The sequence below is a fragment of the Sminthopsis crassicaudata genome, chromosome 6 (assembly GCF_048593235.1).
Source record: "Sminthopsis crassicaudata isolate SCR6 chromosome 6, ASM4859323v1, whole genome shotgun sequence".
Lineage (NCBI taxonomy): Eukaryota > Metazoa > Chordata > Mammalia > Dasyuromorphia > Dasyuridae > Sminthopsis > Sminthopsis crassicaudata.
Genome location: NC_133622.1, coordinates 146,119,498 through 146,137,940, shown reverse-complemented (window position 1 = coordinate 146,137,940; position 18,443 = coordinate 146,119,498). Strand labels below are relative to the sequence as shown.

At 34.8% G+C, this 18,443-nt stretch overlaps 1 protein-coding gene across 4 annotated transcripts in view; it reads left to right on the top strand.

Annotated features, from left to right (window-relative positions):
- The window catches only part of STPG2 (sperm tail PG-rich repeat containing 2), a 608,618-nt gene that overhangs the window by 8,397 nt on the left and 581,778 nt on the right, over nucleotides 1-18,443 (top strand). For all 4 annotated transcript variants that reach the window (XR_012483169.1, XM_074273233.1, XM_074273232.1 and 1 more), the window contains exon 3: nucleotides 11,755-11,913. Coding sequence is in view for 3 of the 4 variants with exons in the window: in XM_074273233.1 (XP_074129334.1) it covers nucleotides 11,755-11,913 (159 nt within the window). In the remaining variant the exon portion in view is untranslated. The remainder of the gene's footprint in view (nucleotides 1-11,754; nucleotides 11,914-18,443) is intronic.

The window sequence follows — 18,443 nt, the reverse complement described above, 5'->3', positions numbered from 1 at the left end:
GTTCTTGTTACTAGACTTCATATTAGATGTCATCTTTGGCTCCTTATATTCTCTTATCCTCAAAATCTAATCTGTTGTCCAGCCTTGTCAATTTTACCTTTATAGCATCTTTTCAGTACATCTCCCTTCTGCTGATTTTGCCACTTCTCTGATGCAGGCTTTCATTTCCTCATGCTAGGACTGCTGCAATAGTCTGTTGATAGTTCAGCTCATCACAAATCTCTCCCACTTTGATCCACTTTTCATTGCGCTGTCAAGATGATTTTTGTAAACCATAGTATGAATATGTCATTTTCCCGTTTAATAAACTACAGTGGCTCCCTGTCATCTGTTGAATCAGTTGCAAAATTCTGTTTAGTATTTGAAGCCCTTCATAATCTATTTACCCTTTGACCATTCCAGTCTTCTTAGATCTTGTTCCTTGACATATTCTGATCCAGTGACACTGGACTTGAACTGTTCTTTGAACAAGATAGTCCCTCTCCTGCTTGCAGGCATTTCACTGGCTGTCCCCCCATCTGAAATGTTCTTCCTTTTTATCTCTGTCTGTTGGCTTCCCTGGCTTTCTTCAAGTTCCAGCTAAAATCCCACCTTCTATAAGAAACTTTTCCTCAATCCTCTAGTTCTAGTGCCTTCCTTTTGTTGTTTATTTCCTATATATTCTGTATACGTTATTTGTTGTTTCCTCTATTAGATTGTGAGCTTCTTGGAATCAGGAACTGTCATTTGCCTTTTTTTTTTTTTTTTTTTTTTTTTTGTATCCTTAGCACTTTTATCAGTGTCTGAAACATGGTGAACTCTTAATGAATGTTTATTGACTAACTGATTTATCTTAATATCTAACGAGGAGAACTAATTGGACTGATAGGCAAAGAAAAAATTAATTAAAATTTTTAAAGATAATATACATACATTCATTTTTTACATATTTCCATGAATTGTGTTAGGAGAGAAAAATAAGAATAAAAGGGAAAAATCATGAGAAAGTTGGGAAAAAAAGCAGAAGAAAGAAAAGGTAAAAATAGTATGCTTTGCACATTGAGTCTCTATAATTTTCCCTCTGGATTCAGATCAGCGTTTTCCATCCAGAGTTTTTTGAAATTACCTTGAATTACTGAATTGCTGTGTTACTGGGTACAGTGTTTTCCTGGTTCTGCTCACTCCATTCAGCATCAGTTCATGTCTAGGCTTTTTTGAAATCAGCCTGTTCATCATATCTTATAGAAGAGTAATATTCCATTGTTTTCATATACCATAACTTATTCAACAGTTCCTCGACCAAAGAGCTGCTAAAAACATTTTTGCACATGTGGATCCTTTCCCCTCTTTTAATACTCTTTTCGGGTTACCTACCTAGTAATGGCACTGCTGGATCAAAGGGTATGCACAGTTTTATAACTCTTTGGGCATAGTTCCAAATTGTTCTCCAGAATGGCACAACTCCACCAATAAGGTATGACCATTCCAGTTTTCCCTTATCTCTAATAACATTTATCATTATCTTTTCCTGTCATCTTAGCCAATCTGATAGGTGTGAGATGATAATTCAGAGATGTTTTAATTTGCATTTCAACTCAGAGAAATTAATGATACTTTTTTTGAAATACTAAATATTTCTCAACAAAAAAACCAGAGTTCATACTCTGAAAACCGTTAATAAAATATTAACAAGAAGAAACATTCTTTAACTTGAGTCATGGAAGTTTTAAAGTTTTTTTTTTTTTTTGGTAATTTAAAAAAACAAATTTTAAACAATGGGTTTGGCAAATGGTAGCTGCAGCTATTAGTCAAGGAATCATCTATACTTAGATTAAAGAATGTTATTTTTGTTGTTCTTTCCAGCCTCAGTTTTGCCCACAATTTGCAATTGGTGTCTCTGTTGTCCTCTTTGAAAATGAATGAAATATGGTTTTTTTCTACACAGAGAGCTTATTTGATCAGACTTTGATAGAATTGATTAGATATTAGCATGTAACTTTCTGGTTTTTCATATAATATGCATTATAGAGCCTTCCAGAGAGAACATCTTTTCTCCATTACTTTACTCTTATAGGCTCACTTCTCATACTGACTGATGCTATTTTGAATTTGGAACAACCATACATGCCTCTAAGCATTTACAAATAAGCAAAATAGCAGTAGCAAAACAGCAGTATAACACTTAAATATTGATCATGTGAATATCAGATAATCAGGAATGTTTGCTGTTAGTTATTTTCAAAATATATAATTGCCATCTGTGGTAATGGCACATTACTCTTGCCATATTAGCTATTGTCACAAACACCCTTAGCATTAATTGGATTATACAATCTGGTTGACTGTACTATCCACAAAACCAGGTCATCTCTGGACTAGGTTGCCACAATAATCTGGACAGATTGACTTGTGTTGCATTAATGATCAAGGTCTTTAACCCAGCCATATTATGTAGGCTTCTCACAGTAATATTACTCTGATAAATAGTGCAATTCAGCAATTCCAGAGGAGAGTTGGAATCTAGCCTCTAACTGTCACTGAACACAGTTCCAGATCTAATTGCCAGGAACCATTCTAGCTCTCAACACTCTTTTTTATTTTCATGAGCTATTTGTAAAACTTTTATTTTACATTTGTTTTTAAAACTTTGAGTTCGATTCCCTCCCCTCCTTCTTGCCCCTATTCCCCTTATTAAAATAAAGCACATGTGAAGTTTCCAAAAAAGTCATGTCATGAAAGAAAATATACATCTCATTTCCCCCCCCCAAAAAAAAAAAACAAAAGAAAAAATAAAATAAAATAGCAAAGTGATCCACAACTGATCATTCCATAACATTGCTTTGACTTTACACATAGTACACTTCATTTTGCTTGAGTTCATGGAGGATTTTCCAGTTTCTTCTGAGAGCATCCTGCTCATCATTTCCCATAGAACAGTAATATTTCATCAAAATTACATACCACAGTTTATTTAGCCATTCCCCAATTGATGGGCATCCCCTCAAATTCCAATTCTTTGCTCTGAGAAGAGAGCTGCTGTAAATATTTTAGTGCCTATATATCCTTTTCCTTTTTAATTTTTATTTCTTTTGGGATTCTATTGATTGTGCTATTGTTAGGTCAAGGGATATGCATGGTTTTATAACACTTTGGGCATAGTTCATAATTATTAATTAATTAAAAATGGTTGTTTTTAATATAAATTTATATTTTATATAAATTCCCTATACATTTGAGAAATGAGGTCTTTATCAGAGAAAGTTGCTTCAAAATTCTTTTCCCAATTGCTATTGCTAACTGTATTTCTCCCCTGTTGATTCTATTCTTTCTTTTCCTTTCACCTAGTCCCCATCAAAAGTGTTTTGCTATTGATCACCCCCTCTTCCAATATGCTCTCTCTTCTATCACCCTCCACCTTTCTCATATCGCCTTTCCTTCCTACTTTTCTTCAGGGTAAGATTGAGTATGTATGTTATTTCCTCTTTGAGCCAATTCTGATGAGAGGAAGATTCATGCACTCCTCTCCCCCTCCACTGTAAAAGCTTTTTCTTGTCTCTTTTATGTCAAGTAATTTATACCATTCCACTTGTCCCTTTCCCATTCTCCCAGTATATTCCTTTCTCAACCCTTAATTTTATTTTATTTTTTCAGGTATACCTTTATATTCAACTCAGACCTGTGCCCTCTATTTATATATACTCTTAATCACTGATGGAATAATGAGAAAGTTCTATCACCCTCCCATGTAAATAGATAAAACTTAAGTCCTTTGTTATATGTCACTTTCCTGATTAACTCCTTTTGCTTCTCCTGAGTCCTGTACTTGAAAATCAATTTTTTTATTCCCCTGTGTTCTTTTCATCACAAATGCTTGAAAGTCCTCTATTTCATTGATGCCTACTTCTGAAGAATTATACTCAATTTTTCTGGGTAGGTGATTCTTGGTGGTAATCCTAGCTCTACTGCTCTCTGGAATATCACATTCCAAGCTCTCCAATCCTTTAATGTAGAAGCTGTTATATCTTGTGTTATCCTACTGTGGCTTCACTATACTTGAATTGTTTCTTTCTGGATGCTTGGAGTATTTCTCCTTGAACTGGAAGTTCTGGAATTTGGCTATAATATTTCTGGGAGTTATCATTTTGGGACTTCTTTCAGGAGGTGATCAGGGGATTCTTTCAATTTCTATTTTACCCTCTGATTCTAGAATAATAGGACAGTTTTCCATAATAATTTTTTGAAAGATGATGTATAGGCTCTTTTTTTTTTTGATCATGTCTTCCCAGTAGATCAATAATTTTAAAATAATATCTACCTGAGCAAGTCACATAATCCCAATTGCCTCAGCAAAATACTACTACTACTACTACTACTACTACTACTACTACTACTACTACTACTACTACTACTACTACTACTACTACTACTACTAATGTCTCCTGTATCTTTTCTCCAGGTCAGTTGTTTTTCTAATGAGATATTTCACATTGTTTTCTATTTTTCATTCTTTTTATTTTGTTTTATTGTTTCTTGATTTCTCACAAAGTCATTAGCTTCCATTTGTTCAATTCTAATTTTCCAAGAATTATTTACCTCAGTGAGCTTTTGTACCACCTTTCCCATTTGGTCAAATTTGCTTTTTAAGGCATTCTTTTCCTCATTAGATTTTTTATTTCTTTTTATATCATGCTCAATTCTCTTCCCAATTTTCCTTCTATCTCTTTTGATTTTCTGAATCCCTTCTGAGCTCTTCCATGACCTGAGAACAATTCTTATTTTTCGTGAATGCTTTGGATGTAGCACTTTGACTTTGTTATCTTCTTCTGAGTGTTTTTTTTTTTTTTTTTGATATTTCTTGTTGTCATAGTAACTTTCTGTGATCAGAATCTTTTTCTGTTGTTTGCTCATTTTCCCAGGGTATTTTTAAATACTATTTGGTTTTTCTAAATACATGCAAAGATAGTTTTCAACACTCATGTTTGCAAAATCTTGTGTGCCAAATTTTTCTCCTCCTTTCTCTCTCCCTCCCATCTTAAGACAGTATGCGATCCAGTATAGGTTAAGCATGTGTAATTCTTCTAAACATATTTCCATATTCATCATGCTGTGCAATTAAAATTAGATCAAAAAGGAAAAAAAAAACATGAGAAAGAAAAAAAAACCCAAGCAAATAAATACAACAAAAAGATAAAAACACTCTACTTTGATCCACATTTAGTCTCCACAATTCTTTCTCTGGATGAGGATGACATTTTCAATCACAAGTCTATTGGAAGTGCCTTGAATCACCTCATTGTTGAAAAGAGCCAAGTCCATCACAGAATCTTATTATTATTGTGTACAATGTTCTGCTCACTTTACTCAGCATCAGTTCATGTAATTCTTTCCAGACTTTTCTGAAATTGATCTGCTCATCATTTCTAATGGAACAATCTTCTATTATATTCACATACCATAACTTATTTAGCCATTCCCCAACTGATGGGCATCCACTCAGTTTCTAGTTCCTTGTCACTTTAAAAAGGGCTGCTACAAATACTTTTGTACTTGTAGGTCCTTTCTACTCTTTGATGATCTCTTTAGAATACAGACCCAGTAGAGACATTGCTAGAACATGCACAGTTTAATAATCCTTTGGTATTTCAAATTGCTCTCCAGAATGGTTGGATCATTTCACAATTCCATCAATAATGAATTAGTGTCCCAGTTTTCCTACATTCCCTTCAGCATTTATCATTATCTTTTCCTCTCACTTTAGCTAATCTTTTAGGTGTGAAGTGATACCTTAAGAGTTGTCTTAATTTGCATTTATCTAATCAGTATTGATTTAGAGACATTTTTTATATGATTAGAAATGTTTTCGATTTCTTAATTTGCAAATTGTTTGTTCATATCCTTTGATATAAGTTGGAGAATGGCTTGCATCCATTTGAGTCAATTCTGACTCAATGAGGAATTTATCAGAAACTCTGGCTATAAAATTTTTCCCCAGCTTTTTGCTTCCCCTTCAATCTTGGCTGCATTGATTTTGTTTGTGTAAAGTATTAAATTTTTTTAAAAAATTTTAATGTAATCAAAATTACTTAATTTTCATTTCTTAATGTTCTTAATAGGGATCATCATTAGCCATAAATTACTTCCTGTTCCACAGATCTGAGAGGTAGACTATCCCTTGTTGTCCTAATTTGCTTATAGCATGAACCCATTTTGACCTTACATTATTGGTATAGGGTGTTAAATGTTGGTCTATGTTTAGTTTCTGCCATTTTATTTTCCAGTTTTACCAGAAATTGAGTGAGTTATTTTCTCAGAGGCTGGTAACTTTGGTTTTATTAAACACTAGATTACTATAGTCATTAACTATTGTGTCTTGTGAACCTAACCTATTCCATGGATCCACTACTCTGTTACTTAGCCAGTACCAAATGGTTTTGATACAGGTCAACTTCCTTTGCATTATAGATATTCTTGATCTTTTGTTCTTCCAGATCAATTTTTTTATTGTGTTTTTTACCTCTCTATATATTTTTTTGCAATTTGATTAGTATAGCACTAAATAAGTAGATTAATTTGGCAAGAATTGTCATTTTTATTATATTAGCTTGGCCTATCCATGAATACTTCACATTCTTCCAGTTGTTTAGAACTAACATTATTTGTGTTAAAAGTGTTTTGTAATTGTATTCATTTAGTCCCTGGCTTTGTCTTAGCAGATAGACTCCCAATTATTTTATAATATCTACAATTATTTTAAATGTATTTCTCTTTCTCTTGCTGCTGGCTTTGTAGGTAACATATAGAAATGCTGATGATTTATATGGGTTTATTTTATATACTGCAACTTCGCTAAAGTTGTTAATTGTTTTTAGTAGTTTTTTTGTTGATGTTCTAGGAAATGTATCATCATAAATATACTATCATATTATCTGCAAAATGTGATAATTTTGTTTCCTCATTACCCACTCTAATTCCTTCAAATTTTTTTTCTTCTCTAACTACTAAAACTAACATTTCTAGTATGATATTGAAAAATACTGATGATAATGGACAACCTTGTTTCACCCTTAATCTTTTTTTAAAATTAATTTTAAAATTATAACTTCTTTTTTGACAGTACATTTGCATGAGTAATTTTTTACAACATTATACCTTGCACTCACTTCTGTTCTGAATTTTTCCCTTCCTTCCTTCCACCCCCTCTCCTAGATAGCAGGCAGTCCCATACATATTAAATATGTTATAATATAGCCAATAGTATAGCCAATCTGGCAGGTGTGTAGTGGTACCTCAGAATTGTCTTAATTTGCATTTCTCTGATCAATAGTGATTTGGAACACTCTTTCATATGAGTGGAAATAGTGTCAATTTCATTATCTGAAAATTCATTATCTCTCCTTTGACCACTTATCAATTGGAGAATAGCTCAATTTCTTATAAATTAGGCTCAATTTTTTATATATTTTGGATATGAGACCTTTATCAGAATCTTTAACTGTAAAAATGTTTTCCCAGTTTGTTGCTTCCCTTCTAATTTTGTTTGCATTAGTTTTGTTTGTACAAAAGCTTTTTAATTTGATGTAATCAAAATTTTGTGATCAATAATGACCTTTAGTTCTCCTTTGGTCACAAATTCCTTCCTCCTCCATAAGTCTGAGAGTTAAATTATCCTTCCTCTAATTTATTTATGATCTCATTCTTTATGCCTAAATCATGGACCCATTTTAATCTTATTTTGGTATGTGGTGTTAAGTATGGGTCCATGCCTAATTTCTGCCATACTAATTTCCAGTTTTCCCAGGAGTTTTTGTCAAATAATGAATTCTCCTCCCAAAAGTTTGTATCTTTGGGTTTGTCAAACATTAGATTGTTGTTGTTATTCACTATTTTGTCCTGTGAACCTAACCTATTTCACTGATCAACTAGTCTCTTTCTTAGCCAATATCAAATAGTTTTGGTGACCGCTGCTTTATAATATAGTTTTAGATCAAGTACTGCTAGGCCACCTTCATTTGATTTTTTTTCCCATTAATTCCTTTGAAATTCTCGACCTTTTGTCCTTCCATATGAATTTTGTTGTTTTTTTCTAGGTCATTAAAATAGTTTCTTAGGAGTCTGATTGGTATAGCACTAAATAAATAGATTAGTTTAGGGAGTATTGTCATCTTTATTATATTCACTCAGCCTATCCAAAAGCACTTAATGTCTTTCCAGTTATTTAAATATGACTTTATTTTTGTGGCAAGTATCTTATAATTTTGCTCATATAATTCCTGACTTTACTTTGGTAGATAGATTCCCAGATATTTTATACTCTCAACAGTTATTTTGAATGGAATTTCTCTTTGTATCTCTTGCTGTTGGATTTTGTTGGTGATGTATAAAAATGCTGAGGATTTATGTGGATTTATTTTGTATCCTGCAACTTTGGTAAAGTTGTGAATTGTTTCTAATAGCTTTTTCGTAGAATCTCTGGGGTTCTCTAAGTATACCATCATATCATCTTCAAAGAGTGATAGTTTGGTTTCCTCATTACCTACTCTAATTCCTTTAATCTCTTTCTTGACTTTTATTGCCGAGGCTAGTGTTTCTAGTACTATATTGAATAGTAATGGTGATAGTGGGTAACCTTGTTTCACTCCTGATCTGACTGGGAAAGGTTCCAGTTTATCTCAATTACATATGATGCTTATTGATGGTTTTAAATATATGCTCCTGATTATTTTAAGGAATAGTCCATTTATTCTTATACTCTCAAGTGTTTTTAGTGGGAATGGATGCTGGGTTTTGTCAAATGCTTTTTCTGCCTCTATTGAGATGATCATATGGTTTTTGTTAATTTGGTTATTAATACAGCCAATTATACAAATAGTTTCCCTAATATTGAACCCCAGCCCTGCATTCCTGGTATAAATCCCACTTGGTCATAGTGTATTATCCTGGGGATGCTTTTCTGTAATCTTTTTGCTAATATTTTATTTAAGATTTTAGCATCAATATTCATTAGGGCACCCTTAATCTTATTGGGAATGCTTTTCTAGCTTATCCTCATGACATACAATGTCTGCTGACATTCTTCCAACTTATTACTCATTTTTAAACTATTTGTTAAAGTAGGGCTCTGTTACCAGAATAGAGGATCCACTGTCCCAAGCTGATCTCAGAGATCTCTTTAGGGATCTGACCACAAGCTCCCTTTTCTGCCCTGGACCTGTGAGGAGTGTACCAGATTCACTATGGCTGCAGGTTCTAGTATGCTAAAGCAACAAGTCCTTCCTCAGTGCTAGTGAAGAGATTTCCTGTGAGCTGAGGCCTCTTGAGACTACTGCTGCTGCTCATGCCCATTCCTAATTTGCTGGGTTCCCAAGGCCCTTTTATCCTAATTACCAATCTTTCCAACTGGTTTTGCAAATTGTTTTTAGTGTTGTTTCTGTGTTTCGAGGTCTGGAAACTGCCATTACTGCCACTGATTCAGAGGCCTGGGGCCCATTCCTGCTTTGCTGGTAGAGGCTGTGTCCAGGGCTGGAGCTGTACTGCTTTGGCATGTGTCGTGACTTCATGCTGGACTCCCACCCTTGCCTTTACTCCTCCATCTTGGCTCTGTCTCTCACTTTCAGTACTCTTAAGGTCCCAAATTTTCAAGTCATCATTTTGTCATACTGCAGGTAGTATAATTTTGGATAGGATAATTGAAAACTGTCTTCGGCATATCTATTTGGGAAGTTGTGTAGTTTCAGGAAATTAAGTAATTTCCACTGTGTGGTGTGATAACTTTCAAAGTACCCTTTCCCTTATTGATAATGAATTTGTCATTTATATATTGCAAGTACCAGTTTAATCCAGAGTGAATAAAATATATCTAGCATGTTAAAATGTTTCATGTCTCTCTGTGATGGGTATATGTTAAAATACTGGCTGCTTTTGTAATACAATATCTTGTATTCAGTAAGTAAATTTTCTTAATTATCTGTTTGGCATTTTCCTAATTAACTGTTTCACTGAGTGGATGCCCATTATTTGGGGGGAATGGTGAATAAATTATGGCATATGTATATTATGGAATTTTATATATAAGAAATATAAGAAATTTTATATATAAGAAATGATCAGCAGGTTAATTTCAGACAGGCCTGGAGAGAGTTACATAAATTGAGGCTAAGTGAATTGAGTAGAACATTGTACACAGTAACAAACAGATTAAAGGATGACCAACTGTGATGGACTTGGTTCTTTAACAATGAGGTGATTCAAGGCAATTCCAATAGACTTATGATGGAGAGAGTCATCTGCATCCAGAAAGAGTATTGTGGGGACTGAATATAGATGATAATATAATATTTTCACTTTTTTGTTGTTTGGTTGCATTTTGTTTTGTTTCTCAATTTTTTTACTTTTTTGATCTGATTTTTCTTGTGCAGCATGATAAATGTAAAAATAAATTTAGAAGAATTACACATGTTTAACCTATATTGGATTATTTGCTTTCTAGGGGAGGAGGGTGGGAGGAAGGAAGGGTGAAAAATTTGGGACACAAGATTTTGTAAGGGTGAATGTTGAAAACTATCTTTATATGCATTTTGAAAATAAAAAAAAACTGCTACTAAAATTGAATTAAAAATAATTAGCTGGGTTTTTTTTGAGTAGAAAATTGAATTTGTAACCAGAAACCTATACATTTCCTGGAAATGGCAGGAATGGCTATCCATGGCAGAAATTGGTTATGATTTTATAGCTCTGGATGGACTTATTTAGATCTTCTGCAATAAAAATGAGTGTTTGGACTTTTGGCTCAAATCTTGTTCCATTCATCCATACTTAGATGAATCAGTTTTATTATGAGTGGATATTCCTTCTATTGGTGCAGATTCTATCCATATATCCCTCATCCTTTGTGATCCTTTCAATTCAATTAAATTTCATAAATATTTGTTATACCCATATTCCAGGCACTGTACTAAGGGTGAAGATGCAAATATGAAAGAGAAAGCTCTAGCCTCCAAAGAACTTCTCTTATAGGAGAGCACCTACACAAGAGGTAGTTAGAAAAGGGGTGAAGGAATTCTCATTAGTCACTACTGTGTTACGGCCTCTTGCTCAGTTGAATTAAGACCCAGAGTTGCAGATGGAAAGTGAAGTGAATGCCAAAGTCCAGTTCTTCCCTGTCTAAAAGAAGGCTTTAGAAGGAGTGCTTTACTTTTTAGCCTTCTAATTAGAGGGGCAAGAAGGATGAGGCAGGTGGCAGGTGCTGAGTATCTGAAGTGGAGTTTAGCAGCACAATGAGAAATTTATCTTGGGTAGACATCTTGATACAAAGTGGAGACCCTTTCCTAGACAATGTCTAAAATCATACATAACCTGGAATCTTGTGCATTCTATTGTGTCTCTAATGACCCTGAGATCTCCTGATAAAAGAACAGTGACTCCCTTTTACAGCCCTTATCTGAAAAAAAAGATTTAGGGGCTCTGAGAATGTCACTTCCTTCCTTTCTTTTCTCTTTCTCTTTCTCAACCCTGAAAACAGGTTTATAAGAATGAGTAAACTACTGAGGGTCAGAGGATTTAGTTGCTCTAGTTTCCTCATTTTACAGAAGTAAAAACTGCAGCCCAGAGAGGATGAGGAATTTTTCAGGGTCAAATGAGCCGTAAGTGGTAACCAAATTGATTTTAAACTCTTTCTCTCATTTTGCACAGTGATATCTTAAGATACATAATATGGAAACAACAATGTCCATGTATCGCTAATTTCTTCTTTATTTCATAATTTTATTTTCTATTTAGTGCAATGTTAAAGGAGGCCTGAGTATGAAAAATAGAGAAGCACGTTTTAAAAAGTTTGATCCAGGCAATCCAGGACCTGGATACTATGAACAGGCTTGTACTGGAGGCTTGGGGATGATAGATTGGAAGCTGAGCGATCCTAGACAACGCTATGATTTGGTATGTTCCTTTTTAAAACCATGATACTTAAGGTGGTGGTTCTTCTTGTTTTTTTTTTTTCCCTTCTTTAAAAGAAAACAAACTGAGTAACATGATTTATACTTCTGAAGCAAAAAGGAAAATTGGGTAGATTTACCAGAGGTCATATTGTTGAATTGTTGTTTAAAAATTATATATAAAATAAGGTAAAGTTAACACAGTGATAAAGTACTACACAAATACAATATTGATAACATCTATCTATGTATCTTCTATTTATTAATTTTGCATTTGAGTTATCTACAGTTTTTTTTTTCTTAGTCCTGGTTTTTAATGAGACCAGGTGGATAGTAATGTAAAATACAAATTTTAAAGAAACAGGCATAAGCTTTGGAACACAATCCCCTTTCTGGGATGGTGAGGAGGAAGTGTCAGTATTTTCATTCTCAGTAAACAAAAGATGACTATAGGCTTTTATATATTAACTCTGTGTGATTTCCACAATTTGGGCCCATGATACTGAAAAGTTACATGAAGAAGTACACCCATCTTTAAGATCGCTGTTTAGTTGAGGTACTAACGAAATCTAGATAATCACTTCTCAAACCTAAGATGTATAGATAGTATTAAAAAAAAACAAAAGCCAGTTGATTTTTCTTTTTCCTTTTTAAAATATGAAATCAAGTATGCTGTTCATATATTTATATATTCCTGAGTTTCAGTGCTGAGGGATCTGGAGTCCCAAATGAGTTAGGATGTTAGGATGTTCCTAGAAAGTGTTAGCCTCTTCAAGAGAAAATGAGATCATGCACATTGTCTCCCAAATTGGAGGTACAATAGGGAAGCCCAACACATGATGTGAGAGAGAAGAATACTTGCAATTTGCTCAGTCTTATTACTTTTGAGTTATTTGGACAATGCAGTAAAGGATCCTTTCCCTCTTTAGTAGTAAAATAGTTGCTTTTGTAAGCTCAATAATTCTGAATGAGGATAGCACCTCAGTAGAATATCATAAGATATGATGCCTGAATGGGTCTCCAAGGAAAAGTGGAACTTGTCATAGAGAAAAGTGAATTTCCCTTTTGGAGAAAGTTAGAATTTTAATACTTCTACATGCCTACATGACTTTGGGGTGAAAATAAATTTTACTAGAATTTTTGGTGGCTTGCTTTTCCCTTAACAAAGGAGAATCCAAACTATAGAGTATTTCTATGAATATGAAGGACTGAGAGACCCTGGGAAAAAGTCTTCAAAGAGGGAAAAGTATCCAGACTCAGACATTCTTCCCCAGAGATTCCCATCTTCAGGACACTTGGACATGCAATACATCTTTTTATACATGCCTTATTATTGATGATATTTTGCTGAAGATCGCCATCAATAGCTTTCCTTTCCTTCTCTCTCCTTTCATTATCCCAATGTGATTATTGCTTTTCTAAAAGATAGAGGACAAAAAGATGCCCTGTTAACTTGCTGGCAGATGAGAATGAAGTCCAGGCCAAACAGTCCATCAAAAATAAGTGAAATCCATCCTCCAGAATGTGCTAAGGATTCTGACTGTAGGCTTTTTGGGACTTAAGCTCACCAGAATTTTAAGATATCCTTGCTGTTCCGAGGCTATGTGTTTCTTTGTTTAATCATAAATAACCTGGGCATTGATCCTGAGGTAAATGTTTCTAGTTCTAAAGAGTACATTATGAGTAAAAGGCCCAAAGATCCTGGGTCTTCAGTCAACATTACAGCAGCATCTACATCCAATATGATGCTTCTTGGATGAAATGATCACTAACAGAAGACTACAAAGGACAACACTTTTTTCACTTGCTTCTGATATATGACTAGTAGTTTCTTGCTAAAGCTCTAATACAGATAGAAGCTGGCCTCAATCATATCTTCAAAAATGTATTATTTAAAAATTCAATTTCCACTCATTTTTCACCATTCTTTTCCTACCTCTCCTCCAGTCTCCAATATAAAGTTTCCTTCATATTATGTGTGTATGTATATACACATACATGTATGTAAACATATGTGTTCACATATACAAACGTGTTACCCCATACACATACAAACATGTGTTTGATAGGCTGAATAAAGGGAGACTAATTCTGGTGAGTTAAAGTCCCATATCAATTTTCAGGAAGCAGTATCTGAGAGGAGAAATATTATGTAATCTGTAGCCTCAGATAGCCATACATAAATGAAGAAAGCATGGTTAATAGACAAAGTGAACCAGAGATTTTAATTTAAAGAAGCTAATATGTTGAAATAAACTAGTTAGTCTGTGACTTTTGATACACATTTTAAAAAACAATGAATTTATTTAGATTAGATTAGAGAGGTAGAGGCATAACACTGCATATTAAAAACAAAAATTCATGAGGAAATATAAGGACAAATGGAAGAAACCTTGGCTGAAATCATGTACATGAGGATCAGTGGCAGTATGGTAGAGGGAGTATTACTTTCACCTATGAAATAGGTAATGGATGGTGAATTTTTGAAATTGATCACAAACTTGAAATGGAAGCATGATACAGTAATTGTGAGAGATTTAATTATCAGAAAGTGTGTTGGAGATAATAAATTCTAGGAATGCCTTGATGATATGTTCCTTCATTAAAAGATGGCTAAAACAAGGGAATCTACTATTCTGGACCTATTTATGACTAATCAGAAGAAACTGATTACTGAAGAAAAAGAAGCAGCAGCAGCAATGGTGTGGTTGAATCAATATATAGTAGAGTTCCCTACCATATAGACTATTCTAGTTTTCCCCTAAAATTCAAAGAAACTTTTTGGCTTCATAGTTGAGGTAGTTGAGGTGAAGTAACTTGCCTGGGACCACACAGCTAGTTAGTATCTTAGATGAATATGAACTCAGGTCTTCCTGCTTCTAGGACTAGTATTTTTTCCACTGTACCACTTAGCATCCCCACGGAGAGAGAGTTTAAGAATAATTGTTCCACCTGAAAGGCATGACCAAAAGAGGAGCTTATACATAATATTCAAGAAACCATAAAACTATTCAGATCTCTTAAAACCAGAGGAAAAAATAAAAAGATAAAGAATCTATAAATTATCTCCTGAGAGAAAACTCACAAAATCTCCCAGGGAATACCATGGCCAAAATAGAGAGTTCCCAGGTCAAGGAAAAAATACTGCAAGCCAGAAAGAAACAGCTCAAGTCCTGAGCTGCTACATTCAGATTTATATATGATTTAGCAGTCAACATAATAAAGGAATGGAGGACTGGGAATATGTTAGCCTCCAAGGCAAAATATATAAACTTATAATGTAGAATAATTTATTCCACAATACAATGTAATCACATGGGATAAAATGTACCTTTAATGAAACAGAGGACTTCCAGGCTTTTTGGATAGAAGATAAATGCTGAGCCTGGAATTATGAGTTCAATTCTGCCCTCAGACATTTAATAGCTGTGTTACCTGGGCAAGTTATTTAACCCTGTTTTCCTCAGTTTCCTCATCTGTAAAATTAACTGGAAGAGGAAAGGGCAAAGGGTTCACAAAGAGTAAAACACAAAAACAAGAGCAATGACTATTCGTACTTGATGAAAAGAACAGAGTTTGGGAACCTTGAAATATAAAAACGAGATAAATATGAGTGAGTAATCATAAGGAACTAAACAAAAACACACTTTTTACATTCTGTTATGAAGACAGACCTCTTCAAAATGCTAACATCATCAAAGGTCATATGCTGTTCAGTTATGTTAAAGTTTTCATGATCCCAATGGGGTTTTCTTGGTAAAGATACTGACATGGTTTGGAATTTCCTTCACCTCATTTTATAGATGAGAAAACTGAGGCAAATGGGATTAAGTGATTTGGCCAGGGTCACACAGCTAAGCTAGTAAGTGTCTGAGGCTAGATTTGAACTCGGGAAGATTCAGAAGAGTTCCTGAATGCTCTATCCACTGGTGCTCTAAACACTGTACCACTTAGCTGCCCTCATCAGGGGTTAGAAAGAGTCCAGTAAGACAGAGGACCCAGAAGAGATTTTGTTATATTTGGACAATCTTAAAAGAAGAATAAAGAGGTGAAAAGGAATTGCCACAAGTAGGAAAGATGGGGAAAATCATTTTATGTAGTCTTAAGTGTTCAAGTAGAAGACTATACAACAAAGGAGGAAAAGGTATAGGCATCAGGTGACCCATAAACCTCTTAGTGAATTATTAAAAATTACAAACATTTGAGGACAATTTCATTCAATAGGGAAACAGAAGAAAGGGGAGAAGGAAAGGGAAGGAACAAGAGGGGGAAAAAAGGCATTAGTCCTTATAAAAAATAAACTAAAGAGGTTAGAATATGAAGAGAAATTTAAATGAAAAGGAATGGATAACTTGTGGTTGGGCCCAGGATGAAGGAAAGATAAGAAAGATAACACTTAAATCTAGAGCACTGGTATTGAGTGCATTCCTCTCTCACCGACCTCTTCTTTAAAAGAGCGGGGCCAGGGAAGGCAGAACCAAGATAGTGGAGTAAAGGCAGGAATTCATGCAATCATCTCCCAAACTTTTTCAAATTCCTTTAAATAATGACTCTATAAATAAATTTTAGAGCATCAGAATACTAAAAAAGATACAATAGAAATATTTTTCAGCTTAGGTAACTTAGAAGGTAACTTAGAATCTTAGTAGAAAAGGTCTGTGACATCAGGGTGGGTGTCCAGCAGTGTAGTCCAATGCAGTGTGTGCTGGCACAGCCCTGGACCCTGCTCCAGCCCCAGCCCAGGTTTGACTTCTGAATAATTGAGATACTAGTGGCTTCTAGACTTCTCAGCCTAGAGACACCAAAAACGACTTGGCAGGTCAGCAGAAAATGTCTGTGGAACTGGAGTCAGAACTCAGCACACAACCCCAGTGCAGACCCAGCCCATCAGCATCAGTGAGGCAAGAATTCTGCATCAGTAGCAGTGGTGGAGTGCTGGAACTCTGTCTTCCCAGAAATCAGCCGGAATCAGGATCACTAAACGTCTTTATTCTTGATCTTTTACGGTCAAGGTCAGGGGTTAAGCCTAGCAATCTCACACACCTTCCTCCCTCAACCGCCAGGAGAGACTGACTCAGCGTCAGCGTCTCAATTCCTCTTACTCCTCCTGCTCCCACACACATCACTTCCCCCTCTTTGTCCCACCAATCAAGTCAGGACAGAACAGCTGGGGAGGGTCAATCTTCAAACAAGTTAATAGGGAACTGTTCAATTGGCAATTAGTCGCATGTGCTTCATTATCCAAGTACATTGCTCAGTTCTAGCCCTTTACAGTGGAGATTTCAGGATCTCTCAGCCCAGGGACACTAGGGAAGACTGGAAAGATCAGTGGAGAGGATCTGTGTCAACAAGGTAGGAGTCCAGTGTGCAGTTCCAGTGCAGTCCTGGTCAGTAAAGCTGCAGCCCCAGCCCCAGCCAACACACTAGATCTTAAGCTACAGTGGGGTGGGGACACATCTAACAGCTCCAGGGCAGAAAAGAGTGCTTGTGGTCATATTCCTAGAAGGATCTTTGAAACCAGCTGCACAAACCCTCTAAAGCTTGGGACAGTGCACCTCCACCCAGAAAACAGAGTCCTACTTTTAACAGTTAAAAGCTGAGTAATAGACTAGGAAAATAATCAGAAAACAAAACAAAAAAAAAAGTTTCTGACCATTGAAAGAACGACAAAGAAGATCAAAACACACACTCAGAAGATAGCAAAGTCAAAGCTTCCACCCCAAATCTCCAAGAAAAATAAAAATTGGGCTCAAGCCATGAACTAGCTTAAAAAGGATTTTGAAAAGCAAGGAAGAGAGATAGAGGAAAAATTAGGGAAAGAATTGAGAGCTGCAAAAGGAAATACAAAAAGCTAACGAGAAGAATGCTTTAAAAAGCAAAATTGTCCATTTGGGAAAGGAGGTACAAAAGCTCACTGAGGAACATAATTCCTTAAAAAATAGAATTGAGCAAATGGAAGCTAATGACTTTATGAGAAATCAAGATACAGTAAAGCAAAACAAAAAATAGAAAAAATTAAATATCTCATTGGGAAAAAAAAAAACTGACTTGGAAAATAGATCCAGGAGAGATAATTTAAAAATTATTGGTCTACCAGAAGGTTATGATAAAAAAAAAGCCTTCTTTTGGGATTAAGTCCCTTCTGTTTACATTTCTATATGGCAGGATATTTGTAATTCATTAGAACATTTTATTACAGCAGTTAGAAGAAGCATATATACATATGTGTGTGTGTATATATATAGTAGAGGTATGAGTTGAATATGAAGGGATAGTATCTTTAAAAAAAAAGATGAAATTCAGGCTAATTGTACACTATTTCAAAGTCCGACTCTTTTTGTACAGCAAAATAACTGTTTGGACATGTATACATATATTGTATTTAATTTGTACTTTAACATATTTAACATGTTTTGGTCAACCTGCCATTGGGGGAGGGAGTGGGAGGAAAGAGGGGAAAAATTGGAACAAAAGGTTTGGCAATTGTCAATTCTGTAAAATTACCCATCTGGTAAATAAAAAGCTCTTAAAGAA